Here is a 23,551-nt window from a genome sequence, read left to right on the forward strand (position 1 = left end):
TTTTAGTATGAATGGTGCTTTATAAATAAATTTGATTGATTGATTGTAACACTATTGTCAACACCTTCCTCAGTTTTTTTTTTTCCTGGGTTTTTGTGGCACTAGTGGCCAAGGCCGCTGGAAGTAATTTTGGACAAAAGACCTATGAGCCTATAGCCCTATTTAAAATATTAAATTGAGATTCACTACTTTGTCCTATACATCTCAGTGCATGCAACCAGTGTCTGTAACACACAGACATCATCAGTTTTAAGGTGAATATATGCGCTATTAACTAAACTTCACAATAACTCTATAACAACGTAGATTTGAAAAGTCTTTCTTAAATTTGTCTCTAGGTATGACTGGGCTATTTCGTTTTCTTTGCCATCAAGATCTCTGCCAACTGGCACCAGAACATGGTATTACTGGGCTTTCTTCGTCTGGAAACGGATGCATACAACACCTTATGGGTGAAGCCATGATGAAGTGGTTGAACTCGCATGGCTGAAAATATGCTGATACGATTGGCTGAGCAGCAAAACTCGACTCACGTGACATCTTGGACTGTAGCGCAACAGTTTATATTTTCTATCGGCTATAACTTATTAATGTGCACGTGAAAACGTGGGAACATTGGTGTTTTATGGTCACTGCTATGTGTAGCAACTTATCCCGGTGGAAGAAAGTTGCCCCTGACAGTTAATACGAAAAGCTGCTGCCGTGAGCAGGATACCTCTTTACTCGGCGACCTACTCAGCGAACAATAGCTTGCTTGATGTTGCCATGACAACGTAACTTCCATGAAGTTGTGTTGATTAGGCCTCAAAATAATTAAAATCCAAATACACGTAATAGTAAAATAAAAAAAGTCAAAATCATTTCCCAAAATATTGATAAGAAATGTATAAATTGTGCAAAGTATTTTAAAAAAACTTTTTTAAATCTCCCTCTTGCCACTAGGGGGTGCTGCAGCACCCCCACTTCCCGCAGCCATGCTAGTGAGTCAATACCACTGAGCTATATAATACACTGGAGTGCTAATAGCCCGTTGTTAGAACGAGTCGCTTTGAAGCCACCAGCCGCCATATTGGTACTCCCTATTTCCCCCCAGTAACTAGGGAATATGTGCGCTACAGCATCGAATAACGAGGATTTTTTCATCTTCAGGGGGGGCTTAAGACTTTTAAAATGTCTAATGCCATATACTTTATGTTATGTTCTAAAACTAGCAAATACTGAGAAAGTCATGTGCTGAAATATTTTGCATTTTATTAATTTAAATATACATATATAACATTTATAAATATATAAATAACAATATACAAAAACATATATTTACATTTATGTATACATATATATATACACATATACACATATTTATATATACATATATGTATATTTAATATGAACAACCTGTAAAATATTTCCGCAAATAATTTCCTAGTAGTTGATAGTGTTAGTACATCCACTGACTGTAGAATTACCTGTGAAACGTTTTCACTGCTTGTTGTTGCAACCAAATCCTATGGGATTCTGTGAGAGTAGGGAGTAGCAAGATGGCGGCCAGTGACTTCAGTTTTTCGGCAAAATCAGCACTCCAGTGTATTATATAGCTCAGTGGTCAGTACCGGTAGGTTGACAGGAAATGAGGTCTGAGAGAGGGGGAAGACATGCAGCAAAGGACTTCAGGCCAGAATCGAACCGGGTCAGCTGCGTCGAGGACTGAGGGCCTCTGTACATGGGTCGTGCTCACTACCGGACCATGCCCCTTCCTTAGTTTCTTGTATCACTCTGCAGTCTGTCAACTGTCTGTACCTGGAGTCTGATCAACTTTGAGCTAATCAATCACATAGAGAATTTCTTCTTTTGTCATTTGTACCGTTAAAGTTTTATTGTCATCCTCCAAGTCAAACATGTTAAACAGGCTCTCCATTTTTTTATCATTATCAGTGTGTGGTTGTAAGTTGAGGCTCTCTTAAAGTAATCCTTATCTTTGTTGTAGCCTGTTTTTAACCTAACCTGAGAATTATGACAATTCAGGTTGCAGGTCGTTGTTGAGCCTCTGTGAGGGATGATGTATTCGACTAAAAAGGAAAAGGATTTTGGACAAGATTGTAATAACTAGTGAAGCAGTTACAGACAAGGGAGCAGCTGGATGAGGAAGGACTAGACACATCCAATTGTCAGCTTTATGATGCTAAAACTTCCAGTTTATTATCATAAGCAACCCCAAAAGTTTTTATTTTAGTCGAAATAACCTGTTGCAGCTGTAGATTAAATGATAGCTAGTATTCAGTTGTCCCATTCTTCTCTTTAGTCTGCCACATTACGAAATGGCCAAATAAAAAGCTGTTTGTCCACTTCAAGAATGTTTCCCTTCCCCAGAACATTAACCTCATCACCCTCTTACACATTTTTTCTTGTGACAGGAAGGAAAAATGGCTGCTGAGTCTGTCCTCTCACTTCCTGCCAATCATGACAGCCTGAAGATCAAAGAGCAATGTGATAGTGGGGGATTCAGATGATGATCAAAAATAAAACCCCAAATCATAAGTGATAACTAATGCTGCTTTTAGCCTCATTATTACAAAAGGAAAAGATTAATTCAATTTGCATGCATTCAAAGACAGTAACAACTGCTAAAACACGTTGTGCAGCAACCTTGAATCCACAAACCTTGACTATTAGGACTAATGTAATTCTTTACTATCAGGATGGTTGAAGCCGAATGCTGGCATAAAGATGAAGATATCAGTTATTTCAACAATTCACACCATCCCATCATTAATTGCATATGGTGAATATAGCCAATTAATATTTAGTTGAGTACGGTTAAACGCAAGAAAATTAAACTGTATTTTCATACTTCATCTTGATATTCTGCCACGTTGGGTTGCACCTAGACACCTAATAAATGTTCCCCCTCCCTTTGTTTGAATGTTGAATGAGTGCATTGTGACAATACAAATTTAATTCTCTGTCAAACAACACTCCTATCACTCATGCATTTACTTTTTCAGCAATTCTCTGCCGCTAACTCGCTTTTTCTGCAGCTACAGCATTGTTTGTTTTTGTTAATTATGGTTTAATATTCTCCATATGCCTTCATTAAAGATTTCTAATTCCACTCCTTATTTCCTGCTGTTGCCATGGTGAATCATGTTATCTGCATTCCATTGATGAGGGCTTATTTTATGCTTGGGCTCACGCTTAATTCAGGGTTGATTAGACGCTGAGTTTAGTTACCTGATTGATATCACCTGTTCTGAAACCTAAAACGCTGAGTATGACATCGTGAGGTAGAAATACTGAGTAGCAGCTTTCTACTCAGGGTAGATCGGCCATTCTTTCTGAATTCTTATTTTGACTTTCTCTTGTCCCTTTGACCTTGCCAGGTCAGATGGTAAATGCTGTCCAAACAAGAACCCGAGAAAGCCTTTTCATGTTTAAAAACAACTATAGTTAAAATCATAAAGCAATTGTTTGAAATACTACTAAACCGCCTAATGCGGAATTCATTCAGTTTCAATGTGTTTCTGAATAATTAGTTTAAAGGCAAAGTAGGGTTGAAATTTAGAAGAGATGCTCCAAGTTGGAACAGAAACTTGGTTTCTACAGAATCTTTCTGTACGGGGAAATAATTAGTTGATAATTTGATACAATGTAGTGCAGCACAACACATTGTGTAGTGTGTGCAGAACCAGGGAGAAGAAGAAAAAAAAAGGAGAAGGAGAATATGTTGAATCTGCACTTTTCTGCCAAGATGTTACAGTTATTCAAAGCATTCCTCAGGGCAGGGTGTTGCCTCAGCAGCCTTACACCATGCACAGCTTTTCTTACAAGGACAATGTATTAGTTTCCTTTCATTGAATATAATACTAACACAGATCCCAACTCCAATATACATCATTTGAAAATATTATTGCACCTCACTGGGGCCTCGGTCCCCTGTAAGATCCTGTGAAAACTGACAGCTGCTTAGTGAGATGGGAAAAGAACAAGAACACACAAACGCAGCCAGAGTTTCACTGCAACTAACTGTGACGCAAACCCATGGCAGTTCAGCTGAGCCCAACTGTTTGCTGCCAAAACTTTGAATGTTTGTACTCAACAAGTGAATGAACACACACACACACACACACGCAATATGTGCATGGTAAACTGGGATTGTATGCCAAATGCTGCTAAATTATGTGTCAGTGTGTTAAAGTTTTTAATAACCTTCATCTTACATCTCTTTCAATGGTATTTTCTTGGGTTAACAAACTATCCATCTACCCATTTGGCAAGTTTCTAATTATTAAAAGGTTGAAAAGCAGAAATTAAGATAATCTTTTAATTCATAAATGAATTATTCTAGAAAGATTTAAATCTTTCTTCGGTCGATTCTTGAGAAATCTTAATGTAGTTGAGAGGCATCAAGTTGAATCAATGACTGCCTCTACCCAAAAGCCTTACAATGCTCTAAGAGCTAGAAGTTACACCTTTATGTCAGCAAACTACTACACACATTTTACAAACCTGTAAAGCGTGTTTCTGCAATTACCCCAGAATTGGTTTAAGTGGGATCTGAATAAAGCTGATGTAGATTTCCAAACTGCATGTCAATTCAGCCACACACTTCATGCTACCTGTCACAGCATGCCTTGCTCTCCTGTTAGCTGAGAGCGGATTGGGAAAATCCTCCAGACACATCATGCAATTCTCTCACAAGATGTCTGCTTAATATTGTGCATGTTGCAAGCTAACCTAAGTCAGTTACCATCAGTGAGTGTTGCAATGACCAACACCCACAGTTTATTGGCACGTAGCAGCTTCAATTGGCTTGAAAACAATAAGACATGTTACTAGAGCTGTGGAAAATAACCTTGTCCTTAGCTGAATTTCTATATTTATTTATTCTGAACATAAATACAAATAAAAAGACTCTTGTCCACAAACATACAAAATAAGATGTCCAAAAAGGAGCAGGTAGAAGTAAAACTTATGTTTCTACGTCTGCTTCAACTCATGGAGTAGATAGACACTCCAGAAACTTCTCCCCCAAACTGATGACACAAATCCCTCTAACTATCCTGATAGAGCAATATCTGACAGAAAGATAATATGTGATGAAGGAAAGGACACATTAGAGGCCAAGGAACATTAAAAATGCCAAGAATCTCCAGACAAAGGTCTCCTGACAATGAAAGCTAAAGCCGAGAGATATCGCCCACGGCAGCATGGATCCCACTGACATATTAGCAATGAAAAAGGAGTTGAAAGAAGACTGAAAGGGGAACAACGGGAAACAGAGAAGTTAAATCACTCAGCTGTGGTTGAGGTGCTCCATCATGCCTGGATCATCAAAACGATTTAAAAACGTGAAGTTTCTGATCTGGAGGTCAGCGCCAGGATAAATAACATGCGGATCTTCAGATTGACAGAAGGAGAAAAGGGAAACTCGCTTCCTCAATTCATTGAAAAACTTCTTTGAAGCAAGCTAGCGTTACCCCTGGATGTGAAAATACAAGAGCCCATTGATTCCTGGCTCCCAAACCCCAACCTGGGACATCGGCAAGACCAATCATAGTCAACTTGCAAGAATTTACAACCACAGCGATGGTGCTGAGAGAAGCCTGGGAAAAGGAATGGATCCAGCATCGTAACAAGACTATTTTGACCATAACTACCCGGCAGAGATATTCAAAAAGAGAAAAGAGTATGCTTGGATAAAGACAAATGCTGAAAGAGAAAACTATCTGCTCTCAGATATCAATCACCAAAATGCAAATCCATCGGAGCAGGGAACTACGACAGCGCACATAAGGTGCTGCGGGTGATGAAAACCTGACGATTTACTATGAAGGAGCTGGAGCCCACAGGAGGACAGTGACACTGGAGCACATCTCCAGGAACTGCTGGGATGGCAATAGGTGGTGAATAATAAGTGGTGGGACTGCAACGTCCACCACACATAATGAGAGAAAAAATACACGAGTACAACAGGGGACAAATGAAGAGTATATAAAACTGGGAACTAACAGGTGCTAAGAAATTTAACCTGATATGAGTTGGCCACTATATAATTCAGTTTAGCGATTGAGAGAAATGGTTTTTGGCTATTAAATAATAATGAAGTTCTTCCTTTTAATTCAATTCAATTCAATTTTATTTATATAGCGCCAATTCATGAAACATGTCATCTCAAGGCACTTTACGAAGTCAAATTCAATCATATTATACAGATTGGTCAAAAATTTCCTATATAAGGGAACCGGTGGATTGCTTCAAGCAATCAACTGATTGCAGCAATCCCTCATACTGAGCAAGCATGGAGCAACAGCAGAAAGAAAAACTCCCTATTAACGGGAAGGAAAACCTTTTACACATCATAGCCACTCTTTTGGTGCACCTTTTCTTATTGAGATGTCTTTCCCCTAACCCCCCAGCTAGGTCACTGTTGAGAGGAAGCAAGAGCCTCATCCCTTGAAAGTTAGTTTGTTCTTACTATTTGTTCCTCTTTGTTTGTATTGTTCACATTGTCACTATGGGGTGGCTGAAGGGGGTCAATATCTATGCTATAACTTGCTTCAAGTTTAATGGGGTCACATTAACTGTTTACATAAATAAAATTTCATGATCGGATTAAAATATATTTGGATTAAATAATCTGATTATACTGTTTATATGGGCACACAATCAATTAATCCGATCATAATGTGCATGTTTATGCACCTGGCACCCAGGCTGGACTTGCACAAGTTTCTAATTAGGTTTGAGACGTTACTGAGTAATCAGCTATTTTGAGCTCTTAATGTTTCAAATAGAATTTTTTTAATCAGGAGCCAAGACAGTTTTTCTTCCTGAAGTATTTCCACCACTCACCAACGCAGAAATAAGATATTTAGCCAACTAAAAATAAGAAAACAACCTAGTAGAAATTCAAGACATTTTCCAGGTATATTATTAATCCCTGTACACACATCCAGACACAAACAAAGAAGTAAATGCAGAGCAATATTTACAATTACTAGACCTCCCATCACTGGGAAGAATACAAAATGAAGAGTCAACTGCATCCATAACAAAAAAGCTAGATAAAGCAATAATTAGCTAAAGTCAAACAAAAGCCTAGGGGTGGATGGCTTTCCCAATGAGTAGTATAGGACTTTTAAATAAAACATTGCTTCAGTAATGTTAGATTTATCTACTGGTAGTTGGATGCTGCAAAATGGCATTGTAGCCCCGGAATGAAAAGAGCCGGTAATTTCCATTATTGGAAAAGGTAAAACTAAGGCACTCTGAGTCCTATTGCCCAATCTCTGTTCTGAATGCAGATTATCAATGATTTACCTCCATTTTATCAAAAATACATGAGCTCCTTTTACCCGACTTGGTAGATGATCAATCAGGTTTCATCATGAGAAGACAAACACAAGACAACAATGGGTGAACTCTCCACATAATCGGCCAAATAAACAGACAACTGTCAGCAGCCGTGATCAGCCTCGATGCAGGAAAAGCTTTTGATAGGGGTCTTGTGGCCCTTTCTAAATAAAGGGGTGTAGATCCTCCGCTATTACCATATAACAGAAAGGATTCCTGAATCAATGTATGCTTCTGTGCTTTTTGTGTCTCTGCTCTGTCTTCTCTAATCCCCAATCAGTCGAGGCAGATGACCGTTCACACTGAGACTGGTTCTGCTGGAGGTTTTTCCTCCTTGTTCAGTCCAGGAGTGATGCTGAAAAACTAGTCCATGCATTTGTTACTTCAAGGCTGGACTATTGTAATTCTTTACTATCAGGAAGTCCACAAAATGCAGTTCAAAGTCTTCAGCTGATCCAAAATGCTGCAACAAGAATTCTGATGAAAATCAACAAGAGGGATCATATTTCTCCAATTTTAGCTGTTCCTGTTAAATCAAGAATAGAATTTAAAATTCTTCTTTTAACGTATAAAGCCCTTAATAATCAAGCTCCATCATATATCAGAGCTCTGATTACCCCGTATGTTCCTAACAGAGCACTTCGCTCTCAGACTGCAGGTCTGCTGGTGGTTCCTAGAGTCTCTAAAAGTAGAATGGGAGGCAGATCCTTTAGCTATCAGGCTCCTCTCCTGTGGAACCAACTCCCAGTTTTGGTCCGTGAGGCAGACACCCTGTCTACTTTTAAGACTAATCTTAAAACTTTCCTTTTTGACAAAGCTTATAGTCAGAGTGGCTCATATTACCCTGAGCTACCTCTATAGTTATGTTGCTATAGGTTTAGGCTGCTGGAGGACATCAGGGCCTATATTTCTCACTCTACTGATTTTTACTGTTCTCCAGTTTTGCATTGCATGTCATTTCAACTTTTAACTTTTTGTTCTCTCTCTGTTTTTCTTCATAGTAGGTACACCTGGTCTGGTGTTCTGTTAACTGTGACATCATCCAGGGAAGACAGATCACCCACTACTACCATCTAATGTAGAACAGATTCCTGGATCAATGTGTGCTTCTGTGCTTTTTGTGCCTTGTCTTCTCTAACCCCCAGTCGGTCGAGGCAGATGACCTTTCCTACTTGTCAGGATTTGTCTTCAATTAACTCAGAACCACACACACACTGAGCTAAAATTGAAAGTTTATTGAAAGGTAGATGGAGTGGTGGATGATAAAACCAGAGAGGCAGGACTGAACTGGAACAGGAGAGTAGATGAGAGCAGGAGCTGACGGCCCGGACAGAGTTCTTGGAGACCAGAGCACAGTAGCAGGATCCACAGTATGGCAGAGAGGCAACCTTGCTGATCAGAGGCACAACAGGATAAATGGCTTGGCTTGGTGAATACTTGCAGATCAGAACCTCAACAGGAAAGTAGCACACAGATGAGGCTGGAATAATCAAAGGCAGGCTGACGTATAGAGATGCAGAGGTGGCAGGGTTCCGGCAGCAAGCAGGGAACATTCAGGTAGACAGGCGAGGAGTAGGTGTTGTCTGATGACGAACCGGCAGAGGAGTGACAGCAGAGGGAGGCTGGCAGGTGAAATGAGTCTGACTGATTAATGACCAAGAGGTGTGACTGACTGCAGAGGGAGTGAAGGGAAAGCTGAGTGAGGGGGAGGAGGAGCTGAAAACTAACAGAAAATAAAGTCAAATCATAACTAAAACCCTAACAAAGAGGAAGAACTGAAAACTAATAGTAAACAAACAAGTCAAAACTAAACCCTGACAATACTGAGCCTGGTTCTGCTGAAGGTTTTTCCTTCCCGTTAATGAGTTTTTCTTTCCACTGTCGCTTTATGCTTGCTCAGTATGAGGGATTGCTGCAAAGCCATGGACAATGCAGACGACTCTCCCTGTGGCTCTACGCTTCCCCAGGAGTGAATGCTGCTTGTCGGGACTTTGATGCAATCAACTGGTTCCCTTAGATAGGAAATTATTTTACCAATCTGTATAATCTGACCCAATCTGTATAATTTGATTGAATTTGACTTTGTAAAGTGCCTTGAGATGACATGTTTCATGAATTGGCACTATATAAATACAATTTTATTGAATTGAATGGTGCTTGTCAAGACTTGATGCACTCTGCTGGGTTTGCTTAGGTAGGAAGCTTTTTGACCAATCTATCCCGATGATATGACTGAATTTGACTTTTTAAAGAGCCTTGAGATGACGTGTGTTGTGAATTGGCACTATATAAATAAAACTGAATTGAGCTGAATTAAAAGAAATTGTTAAAAAGTGAACTTGATTGCAGATTTAAATGCCAGATGACAGTTGAAACTCCTCTGAGGTTATATGTTCAGATCAACAATCTGAGGAGGGAGGGGGACCAGGAGGAATGAGAGGTTTTCCCCCCAGATAATAAAGACCTCCCGCCAAAAAAAAAAAAAAAAAAGACTGCAAAAAGCATCTTAGGAAGCTGACGGGACGCTTGGCTGAGCGCTGCATGCACTCTGCGGATTGGATCCAGAAACTGGAGATTGTAGCCATTCTCCCTAAGGTTATAGCAGAAAGCTATGCTTGGAGTCTAAAGCGGCATATTAGTCAGTCATCGTCATTGGTCAGAAAATTGACTGTATACAGCAATTAAAATAATTGCCTCATACCTCGTCACAATAATCTGTTAATCTGTGGTACATGTTACACTGATGATCATTGGGGAGAGGAATGTTATGGTAGATAAAGCTGATGATAAAGTCGATCTATGAATAAATTCTGATGGAACGTCAGAGGAATCATCATGCAGTCTGACTCCAAGTCACCACTTCACCATCTGCGTTGCCAATTTCCCTCGTCTCCAAAATGAGCGTAAGCATGGGTCAGAGTAACCATGAGGACCGCATATTCTCCTGTCAAGTTTTTTTTGTTATAGACCCCAACTTTTGTGTGGAAAGTCCCATTTTGTGTGTACGCAAGCTTTAGAAATTAAACCCCAGGCCTGGTGCCTCAGCCATTCATTATTCACAATCTATAATAGAACCCCTAACACAAAGCATAAGGAAGAACAAGGTGCTAAAGAAACTTTAAAGTGTTTCTGCAGGTCCTGGCCAAGAAGTCAACAACACACACTCAAAAACTCAAAAGAAAACTTGGTCTCAATAAGTTTTCCCTGGTTAAATAAATGTTAAAGAAAAAAGATAAAAAGATAAAGGGGGTAAACGTTGCAGGAAAAGACCATATAATTGGGCTTTTTGCAGATGACATAATTATATACCTATTATTATACCAGAATCCCAATATAATCCTTTCAATAATATTTTTAATTTTGGAAAACTATAGGAAAACGGCAGGATATAAAGTAAATATCTCCAGAACACAATTACTGCCTTACTATAAACTAAGGAAGGAAATTAGGAAAGGACATGGGAAAATATGGGGGTTATAAATTTGCAGGACTCAGGAAAAACTCAGGAAATAAACTAGTAGAGATGCACTGATCCGGATATGATATTGGCTACAATAGTGACTTATTAGCTGGATCAGATATCGGATGAATGACGCCGATCCAGCATTCCAGTAATTTTTTTTATTAATATCACAAACGGCAATACAGTTACAGCGATCTAGTCACTTCAATTCTATGTTTGCAATGCTGGTTACGTCTTCACACAGAGCACGCACAGCAGCTACTGATGAGCAAAAAGGTTTGGTAAACCCAAAAGAGAATTCAAAATGAACAATGGGGATTTATTCAGATGCCTACAGCTAAGACACTTTTTTGTTAAAGAGATATAGAATGAAATGTCGCGGGAAGGAAATGAGTTGATCAAATTATTTACATACACGAAAACATTAACAAATATAATCTCTAAGCTGTACAAAAGACTACAAAAACAAAATGGAAATAATTCATTATATGTAATGCGGGGCTGCACAATATACAGCAAATTTATTGTCATCTTAATATCATAGATTGCAATGTGCATATCGGAAAGCACCGCTGTTTGGTGGCATTTGTTGTTTCATTTAATGAGATGGTAAAGAGATGGCAAAGTTGATAAACTACAGCTAAGTTGTTTCATTGTTTTCATTGTCATCAGAAGTTGACAAAGGAAACAAAGTAGGAATAAGAAATACATGTGAAACTGTCAAAGAGTGACTGGCTTTCAAAATGCAAGACTCAACAGTCATCCACAAGCTCCAGAGGCTGGAGGGAATTTGGTTGGAAAAATCTGATGCGCTTTTTTATAACACCTCAGTTACAAAATCAATAATTCCATACACAGCAACAATGTTGGGGGGAGTGCGAACAGGTGAATGCCAGTCACTCTCATATTTTTGGCAAAATATGAAAGTGACTGGCAAAAATAAAAACCTACTGGAATGAAGTTGTTCAGGTTCTAGGTTAAAAGCTACCTAAAGATCTGCGCATCGTATACCTGGGTTGGTTAGAGAGTGAAGAGAAACAAAGTAAAGATATCTGGCTCCTCAAAATCCTGATATTGGCTGCTAAAAATGACAAATGGTTGAAAAGGGACTCTCCAGGTCTGACAGAGTGGATGACAATAGTAAAGGAATTCTTTTCTATGGAGAAATGACCTCTAAGGACCAAGTCCAAGAACAACACTGGAGAAAATGGCTTGATTACACAATAAGGTAAGGACCTGACTTCAAACACCTCCTCCAGTTCCTCGGGGGGAGGCCTTAGACGTTCCCAGGCAAGCATCTCTAATGTTTAAGAGATGCTTGCCTCTCTTAAACATTAGAGAGGCAAGCATCCTCTCTAATGAGGAGGCAAGCATTCCCCCCCCCCCCCCCCCACTTCTGCTCTGCTTCTACAGAGACTGAAGACCCCTAGTAAAGGGCTCCGGACCCCACACTGCTGGAGTGCTCCCACAGGGCGCCACAATGGATGTGGTTGAATGCCTTCTACAGGTCCACTGAGCGCATGTGGACTGGTTACACAAATTCCCATGAGCCCTCCAGTACTCTGTAAAGGAAATAGTAACTGTAGTAATATTGGTTGTAGTAACAGTAATAACAACTAAAAGCACAAAATATTCCATAGATTTGTTCACTTCCTGTTGTAGAGTCTGGTAGCAGAAGGTACAACTGAGTATCTGAAATGTATTTTAATCTAACAATGTAGATTAAAGGTTTCCTATTTGTCCAGACTGTATATCTGTTTTCGGGATAACTCTTGAACCACCTTAAAATCACCACCCTAATTCCATATACTTCCATTTTAAGTAATATCTTGTAATCAAGTGTCACGTTTTTTTTTTTTAAATAAACAAATACTCCAATTGAATACTGTTTGTTGTTGATGCTTTATATGATCTCGTTTGTTAATTCAATTAATGCTATTGATGTAGATGTGTGTTTTTTCTTGAGCTGGATGTTAATGATTCAGTGACAGGATATAACAAAATGCTTTTAGGGAGCAACAAGTTAGCTCTAACTTTGTTTAAATGATGATTTTGTTTATGTTGCTCTGGCATTTGATATTTGAAGACTAAAAGAAGTAATCATTAGTGAAGAAGAGTGATAGAACTAAGACTGACAGCTCTCCAGGGATTACAAAGAAATGTGTGCTCTAATGTACACTGCTCCTTAAGGGATGTGTTAAATAAATTATATATATATATATATATATATATATATATATATATATATATATATATATATATATATATATATATATATATATATATATATATATATATATTTAAAAATAAGTTTATACCCAACATGATTTCTGATGATTTAAGGAACACAATGAGTGCGCCTTGCAAGATAAAGATGAACAAATAAGTTGTACAATCTTGAAAGTAAAAAAGTAAAAGGTTGACGTTGTGGTAATATTTAGAAGATGAAATAATTATTGTGATAAAGATTAGGGTGCACATTAACAAATATCCTTGGCCTCAGAACCCTTGTCAAAATATGATTCTACAATTTGTCAAATATTTCAGACAAAAAAAAAACTATTTCAATGTTTGACTTACATTTTACAGAAAATAGTATGTCCAAAATTATTCATACCCATTGCAAGTTGTGAAAGTCTGTGGGAAAATTGAAGGTTCAACACAATTTCCAATAATTCAGGCTGTTAATCTATTTACCCATATTAATTGGAAACAACACTTTTCATCAACTCAACAGGTGAACAACAGAAGTTGGTTTGTGGAAAGTCATAGCTAGAACCATTTGTCCCTGCATGGTGGCTTCTCAAAACTCAGGAAAGGGCTAACAGGTTCTATCTAAATGTCTTCAAGTTCCATCGGCCACAGCAAAAAAGCATTATTCAAAATAGAAGATTTTCCTTACCACTGAATATTTCCAAGGACATAAGAGCAATTCAACAGTGTCACCTGCACTAACCCCATCATCACTAAGAACTTCTTCCCCATGGTCAAGCATGGTAGTGGGAGAATAATGCTGTAGGAATAGTTTTCAGCCAGTGGAAGAGACGGTCTAACCAATGCAAATGGCATCATTTAAAAAGGACTATATCAACACTTTCAACCACAACATCAGGCAGTTGCATTTGAGAATATCAACAACCCAAACACACAGCTAAACTAGTAGAGAAATAAAGGAAATAAATACTAACACTTTTGAGTGGCCCAGTGAGAGTCCTAACTTGAATCCAACAGATTTGTGGATGTGAACTAAAAATGTGTTGCAAACTCAAAGACTTTGAGCATATTGCAAAAGATTATTGACCATAGAGAGCAGGCAATACATGCAAAAAGCTGCTCTTGAATCAGGAGAAGGGCTCCTGACTGTTGTAATGCCAATGACAACTTTCCATGTATTATTAAGAGGGATCTGAATACTTCTGGATATTGAATTTTTGTTTAAAAACAACAAAACTTTTTACATAGTGAAACGCCTTACATGATATCAGGAAAACATGTAATTGCAATATCATTGCTGAATATTGTGATGACCTTTTCCTTTTTTTTTTCCATCAAATCTTCCACCAGGCTTTTTAGTATCTCTACCACTAAAGATATACAAGTGTGGCCAGCAAGGGTATTTGAAGAATGTCTAACAGGCTAAATATATCATGATTTGCCTGCATGGCACTTCAAATACAACAGCTACCAAATATTGCATCATGCAGTCCATTGCAGCTGTGATATTGCGCACACTGCTCTTGAAATGGTGATTGTGATTTGATGCATAGTGCAGTTGTACTCAGTGTATCTTTTCGGTGATTAATGTTTAATTTCAGATCAGAAAAAAACAACTTCTTAGTTGGAAAAACTTACGTCCAAAGAAAACAGCAGTTAACAAGCTATTTGACAGAAACTAACCAAATGACCTCATGAACCCTGTGTGTGTAAAGTAGGGAAAGGAAAGAGAAATGTGTTTCTCTTTGTATGCTTTGAAACACTTCCAGTGAACAGGAAATGTGACAATAAAACATGCGGGCTATGAAGACTGCTTATTATTGCAGCTCTCCTTTTACCACCTCATCCTCTCATTTCCTTTGACCTCCAACCTTGAACGATGCTTACAATAATATGACACTTCAAAGACGAGTAACATGATATTTAGGTTGCACTCCTCTGCCAAACGCATTACACCTAGAAGTAGAAAACACAGTTGTTTCCAACATCTAGAAAGGTCACCGTTATCAACAAATTGTTAACAATTCCCGGACAGAAATCAGAGGTTTTGAAATGTTGGAAATAACTGTTTTCTACTTGTACGTGTAGTGGGGTGTAGTACGCTTGGCGTAGGAACGCAAAGCTGCCCTCTAGAGTCTAGGAGCAAAGTGCTACTTCAGAGGAAGCGCCACACGGAGCATAAATGCTGCAGACATTGTGTCTGCATGTCTCATTTCCACACGGAACGTACAAATGTCAAGCATAAAGAAACCTTTAGTCCTCGACGCGGCCGTGTACGGAGGCCCTATGCTTGGTTTATGCTTAACACATCCGCCAGGTTCACGCGACCATATTAGGTCATTTTGGCTTCCACGCTCAACGGCGACCAAAAGTTTCTCCAACACGCACCTGGGAAGATTTCTAACTAACCAGACAGTCCTGTGCAGAAAGACATAGTGATCAGATCAATCACTCCTCCTGGCATAGATTAGAAAATATAGACATCTTTATGATTCAGCCCAAAAAGATCACCGTGATCAACAAATTGTTAATTCCTGGACAGAAATTGCCGTCCCTCTTAGAAGAAAGTAAGTTAAATGTTGGAAACAACTGTGTTTTCTACTTCTACGTATAGTGGGGGCAGTATGCTTGCCATAGGACAACACTGCCCTCTAGAGTCTAGGAGAATAGTGTTACTTTGAAGGAAAAGCCACATGGAGCAAAAATGCAGCAGACGTTGTGTCCCCACATCTAGTTTTTTCACGGGCCTTAAGGTTGGTTTATGCTTGAGGCATGCATGTTCTGTGCGGATATGAGACGTCTGATGTAGCACTACAATGTCTGCAGCATTTATATTCAGCAGCACTATTCTCCTAGACTTTAGAGGGCAACATCGCACTCTTATGCCAAGCATAACTTACTACATCCCACTAGACACACAAGTGGAAAACACGGTTGATTCCCACATTTTAAAACCTCTTCCTTTCTAAGAGTGATGGCGATTTCTCTCAAAGGAAGGAGAGCGCACACTTTGTAGTTCATTTTCGAAAGGCTGTAGGCTAGGATATGAGTCACAGCATCGTGTGTTTCCATCAGGTAATGACGTCACAGTTAAAGGCTGTCTGAGACCGGCACAGCAGTCTGAAGCTCCTTTCCTATCCATAATAGTGTTACTGTTGACTCCACGCAATCAAACTTTTCAAATTTCTCAGAAACTGTTATTGTGTAAATATGGCCTAAAGTTTTGTCTTTTCTGATCAGACTACAATAAGATTTGATGTAAGATTTTCATAATCACTGGCAAACATATAACTCAAGCCATCATCAAAACCTGGCAAAGGGATCATTTCCTATTTAAAATCATTCCTATTTCTGAGCACAATTAGTTACAGAACAGAGTTTGTTTTACATTCAAATAACATGAACATTTTATTTATTAGGCTAAATAAATTGCTGTTCAGTTTTTCAGTGTATTTTCCAGCAAAGGAGATTTAAACAAGAATATTTGACATTTTGGACACCAGATTGCATGAATAAAATCGTAACCTGAAACAAAGTTGATTTTAGCACATGAAAGGCAGGAGCCTTCCTCCCTTGCAGAGCGCGCGGTAGCCTACCTGATGAAGGTGGTCTTCCCGGTGGAGTACTGCCCCACCAGCAGCACCATGGGCTTACTCTGGAAGTCTGCCGCCTCAAGGGCCGGGGAGTGGAAGTCATGGAAGAGGTAGGTCTCCTCCAGCGGCAGCAGCTTCTTGCTGTAAAGAGTCTGGAGCCCCTCCGTCACTGTCTGGTACATATCTCCTTCCTTGTTGCGGCCACCGTGCTCCTGTTTGACCCAGCTGAACATACTCCCGCTGCTCTCTGGAGCACTACAATCCAACTTCCCCTTTTTTCGAGGTTTCCAAACTTTCCGGATGTTTCCACGTCCCTTCCTGCTCGGCCCACAGTAAGGCAGAAAGCTGGCGTTTAGCTCCTGGCAGTGTGCTTGAGCCCTGGCCTGGACAGTGCTGCGTCTGTGTCTGTCCGCAGCTGCTGGCGCTGTAGACGTTGCTGATGATGTGGGTACCTGCGGGCACCGCCCTTCCCCCGGTGACGCAGCTGTTTCCCCGGAGAGGGGAGGAGGAGGGGAGGGGGCGAGGTTCCCAACCCTCACCGAAGGGAAAGTTCCAATATTACACTGTAAAAATACACGGTCAGATCGACCTATCTGACAGCTGTAAATTCTGGGCAGGAACAGTAGAGGTGCCTGGAACTTGTAGTTCAGTCATGTTTCTTCATATTTGTTTTAATGTGCCAGTGAGGTAGTAAAGGGTGCATCGATAAGTCACCTTTTAAAGTAAATTCAAAGTCCTAAAGATATATGCTTTCACAATTATATTCTTGTAGTTTTTTCCTCAATAATGCAAAAGAACGGTTACATCTTTTTAAGCTACTCACTGCACACAAGTGTGCAGCTATTTTTAAGCTATTCAATTGCACACGATCCAGTAAAGAAAGAGAATCTTATTCCAACTTGTGTTCCTATTAATGCAGTAAATGGGGCACATACTTAGAAAAAAACTTTTTTTATTTTTTTACAAATGGTTTTATAATTGGCGTCTCCACATTGTCTATTACTATGGGTGTGAAGATGGTTGTTTGTTCTGTATCCATGTTTTGCCTCGCACCTGCTTCTCGGAAAAACAGGTATAGACAACAGATAAATGGATGGACAGAAAGATGGATATTAGATCCTTTAAAAACCCCTACTCTAACTTTTTCCCCCAATCATTCTAATGGTCGTAAGCATTAAAAACAAACATCCACAAACAAATTAAAAAACAAAGAGAGCGCTATATCAAGGAGTTTTGGATGGAAGGAAATATTAGCCATTAGAATTCCTACAGTTTCACTGAAGTATATCAGCTTGTAAAATGAAAGGTTCAATAATGGTTTAATTCTAATAACATTAACTACTTGTTTTTGGTAACAAATACTACCTAAAGCATCACTTCAAAAGACTAACTTGTAAGCAGAGGTTTTTAACCCAAGGCAGTTGTGACAAATGAACAACATCTTATAGCAGATTTTCAGGGAAAGGTGTTACTTGTCAATTTTGGAATATCTTTACAATGTTTGATTTAGTGCTGATGTTGTAGGTTTAACTGATACCGATTACCCTCAGCTTGTATGTTTAAATTTCAAAGATAACTCTGGAATAAAATATGCTATTATCGTGTTTTGAACTGTGCACTTCCAGTAACACACTAAGTTGTTTTATATATGTATAGACATACATACATACTGTGATTGACCGAGCCAGTCAAGCATGAGGACACAGTGGTAATTTTCAAACACTGGGTTTTATTTCCCCAAAGTAACAAAAATTCCAAACAATAATTATAGGGCCCTTAAAATAGGTCAAATGAAGATGCTAACTCAAGCCAAAACTATCAAGGTTAAACACACCATAAACCTCTAACTAACTGCTCAAACAAACAAACTGACCTGACATACAACAAACAAAGGGGGCTTAAATACTGGCTGATCAGACCAGACTGACACACTGAGGAAGAGGGAAAGGGAACATCTACACAACAACAAAGATAACTAAACACAGTTAGTTTAAGGATTAAACTTAAATCACTCATAACTAAACAAAATTAACAAAATAAACAAATCACAAAAGCAAAAGAAAGATTATACAACAGAATTAGAATGAGGACTCCATGGTCTTCTCCCCCCTAGTGGAACCACCCAATCATTGAGTCAATCAGGGATTGGAGTGTGCCAGCCAGAGTTCTTTGCTTCAGCCCAGTTGAAGGCACTCCCCTCAACACCAAAAAAGAAAGCACAAACATATGTTAAGTATGTGACAAAATGAAATATACAAAAGTTAACCAAATTTGCGCGCTACAATTGGAACTTATGTCCTTCAATATTGTCACACTAAAAATAAAACAAATCATTGCATTTCTACTGCAGTGTATGTATGTGAAACTTAAAGTGAAAAAGTGGTTTGTGAGGTTACCGACTGTGTAGCTGCAGGTGTGGCCATCACACATACATACATACATACATACATACATACATACATACATACATACATACATACATACATACATACATACATACATACACACACACTCTTTGGCTATAGAGTCCTTACTGTATAATAAGAAAAATAAAATTATTAATAATAGCTTCTAGCTCCTGTTCCTTGACTTTTCATGGGGTCAACAGTAAGAACTTTATCATGGGAAAGAAAGGAGCTTCGGATTCTGATTTCAGACAACCTTTAACTTCAACGTCATTACGTGATGGAAATGAACATGGATGGTGCAAGTCACATTCGGGCTTACGGCCCTCCGAAAATGAACTACAATGTGCGCGCTCTCTTCTCTCCGGACATCTTCGTTGATTTCCATGAGTGGGTTATGCGTCATGTCAGGCAAAGGATTGTGGGATACCTTAAGGTTTCTTCAATTCAATTCAATTTTATTTATATAGCACCAATTCACAACACATGTCATCTCAAGGCACTTTACAAAGTAACACTCAATCAAATCATACAGACTGGTCAAAAATTTTTCTTATCTAAGGAAACCCAGCAGATTGCATCAACTCTTGACAAGCAGCATTCACTCCTCATGACAGAGTGTAGAGCCACAGTGTACAGTCATCTGCATTGTTGATGGCTTTGCAGCAACCCCTCATACTGAGCATGCACGAAGCGACAGTGGAGAGGAAAACTCCCCTTTAACAGGAAGGAGAACCTGCAGCAGAACTAGGCTCAGTATGAACGGTCATCTGCCTTGAACAACTGAGGGTTAGAGAAGACAGAGCAGAGACACAACAAGAGAGACAAAAAAATCACAGAAGCACATTGATCCAGGAATACTTTCTATGTTATATTGTAAAGACAGATGTCACAGCTAACAGAACACCAGATAGCTCAGGGTAACATGAGCCACTCTAACTATAAGCTTTGTCAAAAAGGAAAGTTTTAAGATTAGTCTTAAAAGTAGACAGGGTGTCTGCCTCACGGACCAAAACTGGGAGTTGGTTCCACAGGAGAGGAGCCTGATAACTAAAGGATCTGCCTCCCATTCTACTTTTAGAGACTCTAGGAACCACCAGCAGACCTGCAGTCTGAGAGCGAAGTGCTCTGTTAGGAACATACGGGGTAATCAGAGCTCTGATATATGATGGAGCTTGATTATTAAGGGCTTTATACGTTAGAAGAAGAATTTTAAATTCTATTCTTGATTTAACAGGAAGCCAATGAAGGGAAGCTAAAATAGGAGAAATATGATCCCTCTTGTTGATTTTCATCTGAACTCTTGCTGAAGAATTTTGGATCAACTGAAGGCTTCAAACTGCTTTTTGTGGACTTGTAAAGAATTACAATAGTCCAGCCTTGAAGTAACAAATACATGGACTAGTTTTTCAGCGTCACTCTTGGACAAAATATTTCTAATTTTGGCAATATTCCAGAGGTGAAAAGAGGAAACCCTGGAAACCTGTTTAATATGGTATTTAAATGTCTTAGTGTTTTGTTTAGTGTTATTACCAGAGGCCAATTTATTGCCATAAAGATTAAACGACTGATTAAAAAAAGTTCATTTTTTGAGGACTCTGGTCCAAAGATTACAACTTCTGTCTTGTCAGAATTTAAAACCACAAAATTTAAAGTCATCCAGGTTTTGATGTCATCAAGACAGACCTGTAGTCAGGAAGGTGGCAAACACTTTTTCACACCTCTGTATAAATCTAAAGCAGGGGGTACAATTAAAGAAAATCACCATAAAAGTAAACAAAATGTTGAAACTGAAACATAAAAGGCAATACAGAAGAACAGGAGTTGCAATTCAGACCATAACTACGATTATCAATGTTATTATAATGGGACTGGATACATACCTAAATAGGGACGTGATTAGATTGCACTAAACATCCTCTAGGTGGAGCCATTGGTTTACTTCACTGATTCCAGGGGCAAAGCTTATTTTGGATGTACAGGATGGGGTCAAAGTGCCAAGAAAATCTGATAATGGCTAGGTGAATAGTTCTGAAACATCACAATCCAACTTCCCTTTTATATGTTTCTGCTTACCTTCTTGTTTGGCTGATGTTAGTAAAAAAATAGCTTCTGGAAGTCTCTTTTAATTCTGGACACAAAGCTGTCCATTCACATGGGTTTGTGCTGTAGAGATTGGCAAAGATGTGGGTAACTGTGGGCACCGTCCCATCCCTGGTGATGCTGCCGCTATCTCAGGTTAAATTTAGGGGGACACATCCCTGAATATAAACCACGGGAAAAACTACCCCAAAAAATGCTGAGTTTGGATTGTAATGTTAAATATTCCTGTTTTGTGATACAGAATTTACTGTACGTACTTTAGGCCGGTCTCAATAAATTTTGATTGGAAAGTTAAATATTTCAGCAATTTCCTCAAATACATGAAAATCATTAATTTATTACACAAAGACACATTTTAAAGAAATATATCTACCCAGTGTAAAGAAAATACCCCAAACTCCTTCATTCTTCTCTCTTAAAAGAAACAAAAAAACAATGAGGTGTTGCCTGCTCAGTCAATGACACAATGCAACTGACTAGATGAGTGGATGCTCCAAGTCAATAACTCAATGCGACTTGCTGCCTTTACTTAGATAGAAGATGTGTTTACCTATTTGAATAATAAACTGAACTTCACTGCATTGTGTGATAACTATGATCAATTTGGAATGTATGTTCTTGGCTTGGGATCTGTTTGTATTATTCAACACAAAACAAAAGCCTTTCTCTGCCCACAATGACGTTGATGAGGCAAAATAACTAAACAACTTCTACTTTACAAATAACCCAATATTTGTGCATATATTGAAGATCACAGTCTAATCCTAAAACTAAGCGATTTAGATTTAAAGAAATATCAAAACCAAATATATTTTTGATCTCACATTGTATAGATTTCCTAAAAAATGCTATTTTGAAGCAAGCCCACATAAGATGAGGCCAGACGAGTACCAGGCTGATTATTACATTTGCAACATGCAGCAGAATCACATTTTCTTTGAATAGCTGGAGTTACATTCAATTCATGAATAATTGTATATTGAGTCTCATGAGATTTGTTAGAACACATTATTTTCAGAGCGTTCAACAATATATTTTTCCACATTGCATCAGTCAGATTTGAACCAAAAGCTTCACGTCAAAATGTTTTTCTCTTAATGACAGGATATTGTATAAAATTCTGTGCATAAATAAAGCTTACAATTTTCTGCTTTTTCAGTGATATAAATTCAAGTTGGTTCAAACCACATTTGTAATTTGGAACAGAATGGAGATAACTTCTGAGCATTAAGTATTGGAAATTTTGAGTTTATGGAAGATTACATTCTTTTCTCAGTTGAGAAATAACCCTATCAAAAAAAAAACTAATACAAATATTAAGACTGCAACCAGACTTTCACTCAGTTTTTCAGAAAAATTGAGCGAAAGTCCTCCTTAAGCCTGTTTGCTGTTGCGATGACCTGGATAACTGAGCATTTGCACAGGCAAATATAACATTTCTTTCCATATTTTCAAACCTTTACCTGCTGGTCAGTTTAAGTTTAGGGTTACAAACAGCAGGTGCCAAAACAAAATATTGGTCCAAAATCTCCAAACCTTGGTCCATGTTTTAGGAATATTTCTAACAATAATCTTACATTCAAAGAATAAGATAAGATAAGATAAGATAGGGTTTATTGATCTCCCATACGAGAAATGTGAATTTCTCCAATGTGAGATCAATAAAGCCTATCTTATCTTATCTTATCTTATTCTTTTAAATGAGACTTCCTTATTTATAAATCATATAATAGAAAAAGCTGGGTTAAGCCCAGTTGCTTCCAGGTCAAGAAAAGTGGAATTGGGGTCATTCTTTTTTTTCTTAAACACTTTACTTATAAGATTTTTTGAGTACTATACTTAGCAATACAATAACATAGGACCTAGTAGTATCCGTGCCCCCAAAGAAACCAAGAAAGAAAGAAAGAAAAAAACTAATATAAGAGAAGGAAACTATATATATATATATATATATAGTAAAGAGAATAAGCCACTGTGCTTATAATGAAGCAAAAGCAATAAAATTACAGCATAGACCTGCATTTCCATCATCATGGGAAGTGCAAAGTGGAGGAATTAGCAGCACTAACCCAACATCAATGCACATATAAAGAGGCTGATTTTCTAAAGCTCACAGAGAACTGGCTAACAGAATAAATTCTGGACTCCTTCATACACCGGGACATCTTCCATCTACAGTGCTCAAAGTCGTCAAGATGAGGGACAGCAGCAAGAAGCAAGGAGGGGTTGTTTTGCTATTAACAGATGGTGCAGCTCTGGACATGTTACTATTAAAGAAACGCTTAGCTAAGGATTCAGAGCTGCTAGCTATTAGGATGAGGCCTTAACTGCTTGCCAGAGAGTTTTTACATGTGATGACGATAGCAGTGTAATTGTTTCTATTCATACATTAACATAAATTCAGAAAACATAAAATCAAACTA

General features: G+C 38.5%; 1 protein-coding gene across 1 annotated transcript in view; it reads right to left on the reverse strand.

Annotated features, from left to right (window-relative positions):
* ehd4 (EH-domain containing 4) overlaps positions 1-17,091 on the reverse strand; it is a 38,266-nt gene extending 21,175 nt beyond the window's left edge. Inside the window, exon 1 of the mRNA XM_036150797.1 lies at positions 16,624-17,091. Within this exon, the coding sequence (XP_036006690.1) occupies positions 16,624-16,853 (230 nt within the window). The 5' untranslated portion in view covers positions 16,854-17,091. The remainder of the gene's footprint in view (positions 1-16,623) is intronic.
* Between the last annotated feature and the right edge of the window lie 6,460 nt (positions 17,092-23,551).

The sequence above is a fragment of the Fundulus heteroclitus genome, chromosome 19 (genome assembly GCF_011125445.2).
Source record: "Fundulus heteroclitus isolate FHET01 chromosome 19, MU-UCD_Fhet_4.1, whole genome shotgun sequence".
Classification (NCBI taxonomy): Eukaryota; Metazoa; Chordata; class Actinopteri; order Cyprinodontiformes; family Fundulidae; genus Fundulus; species Fundulus heteroclitus.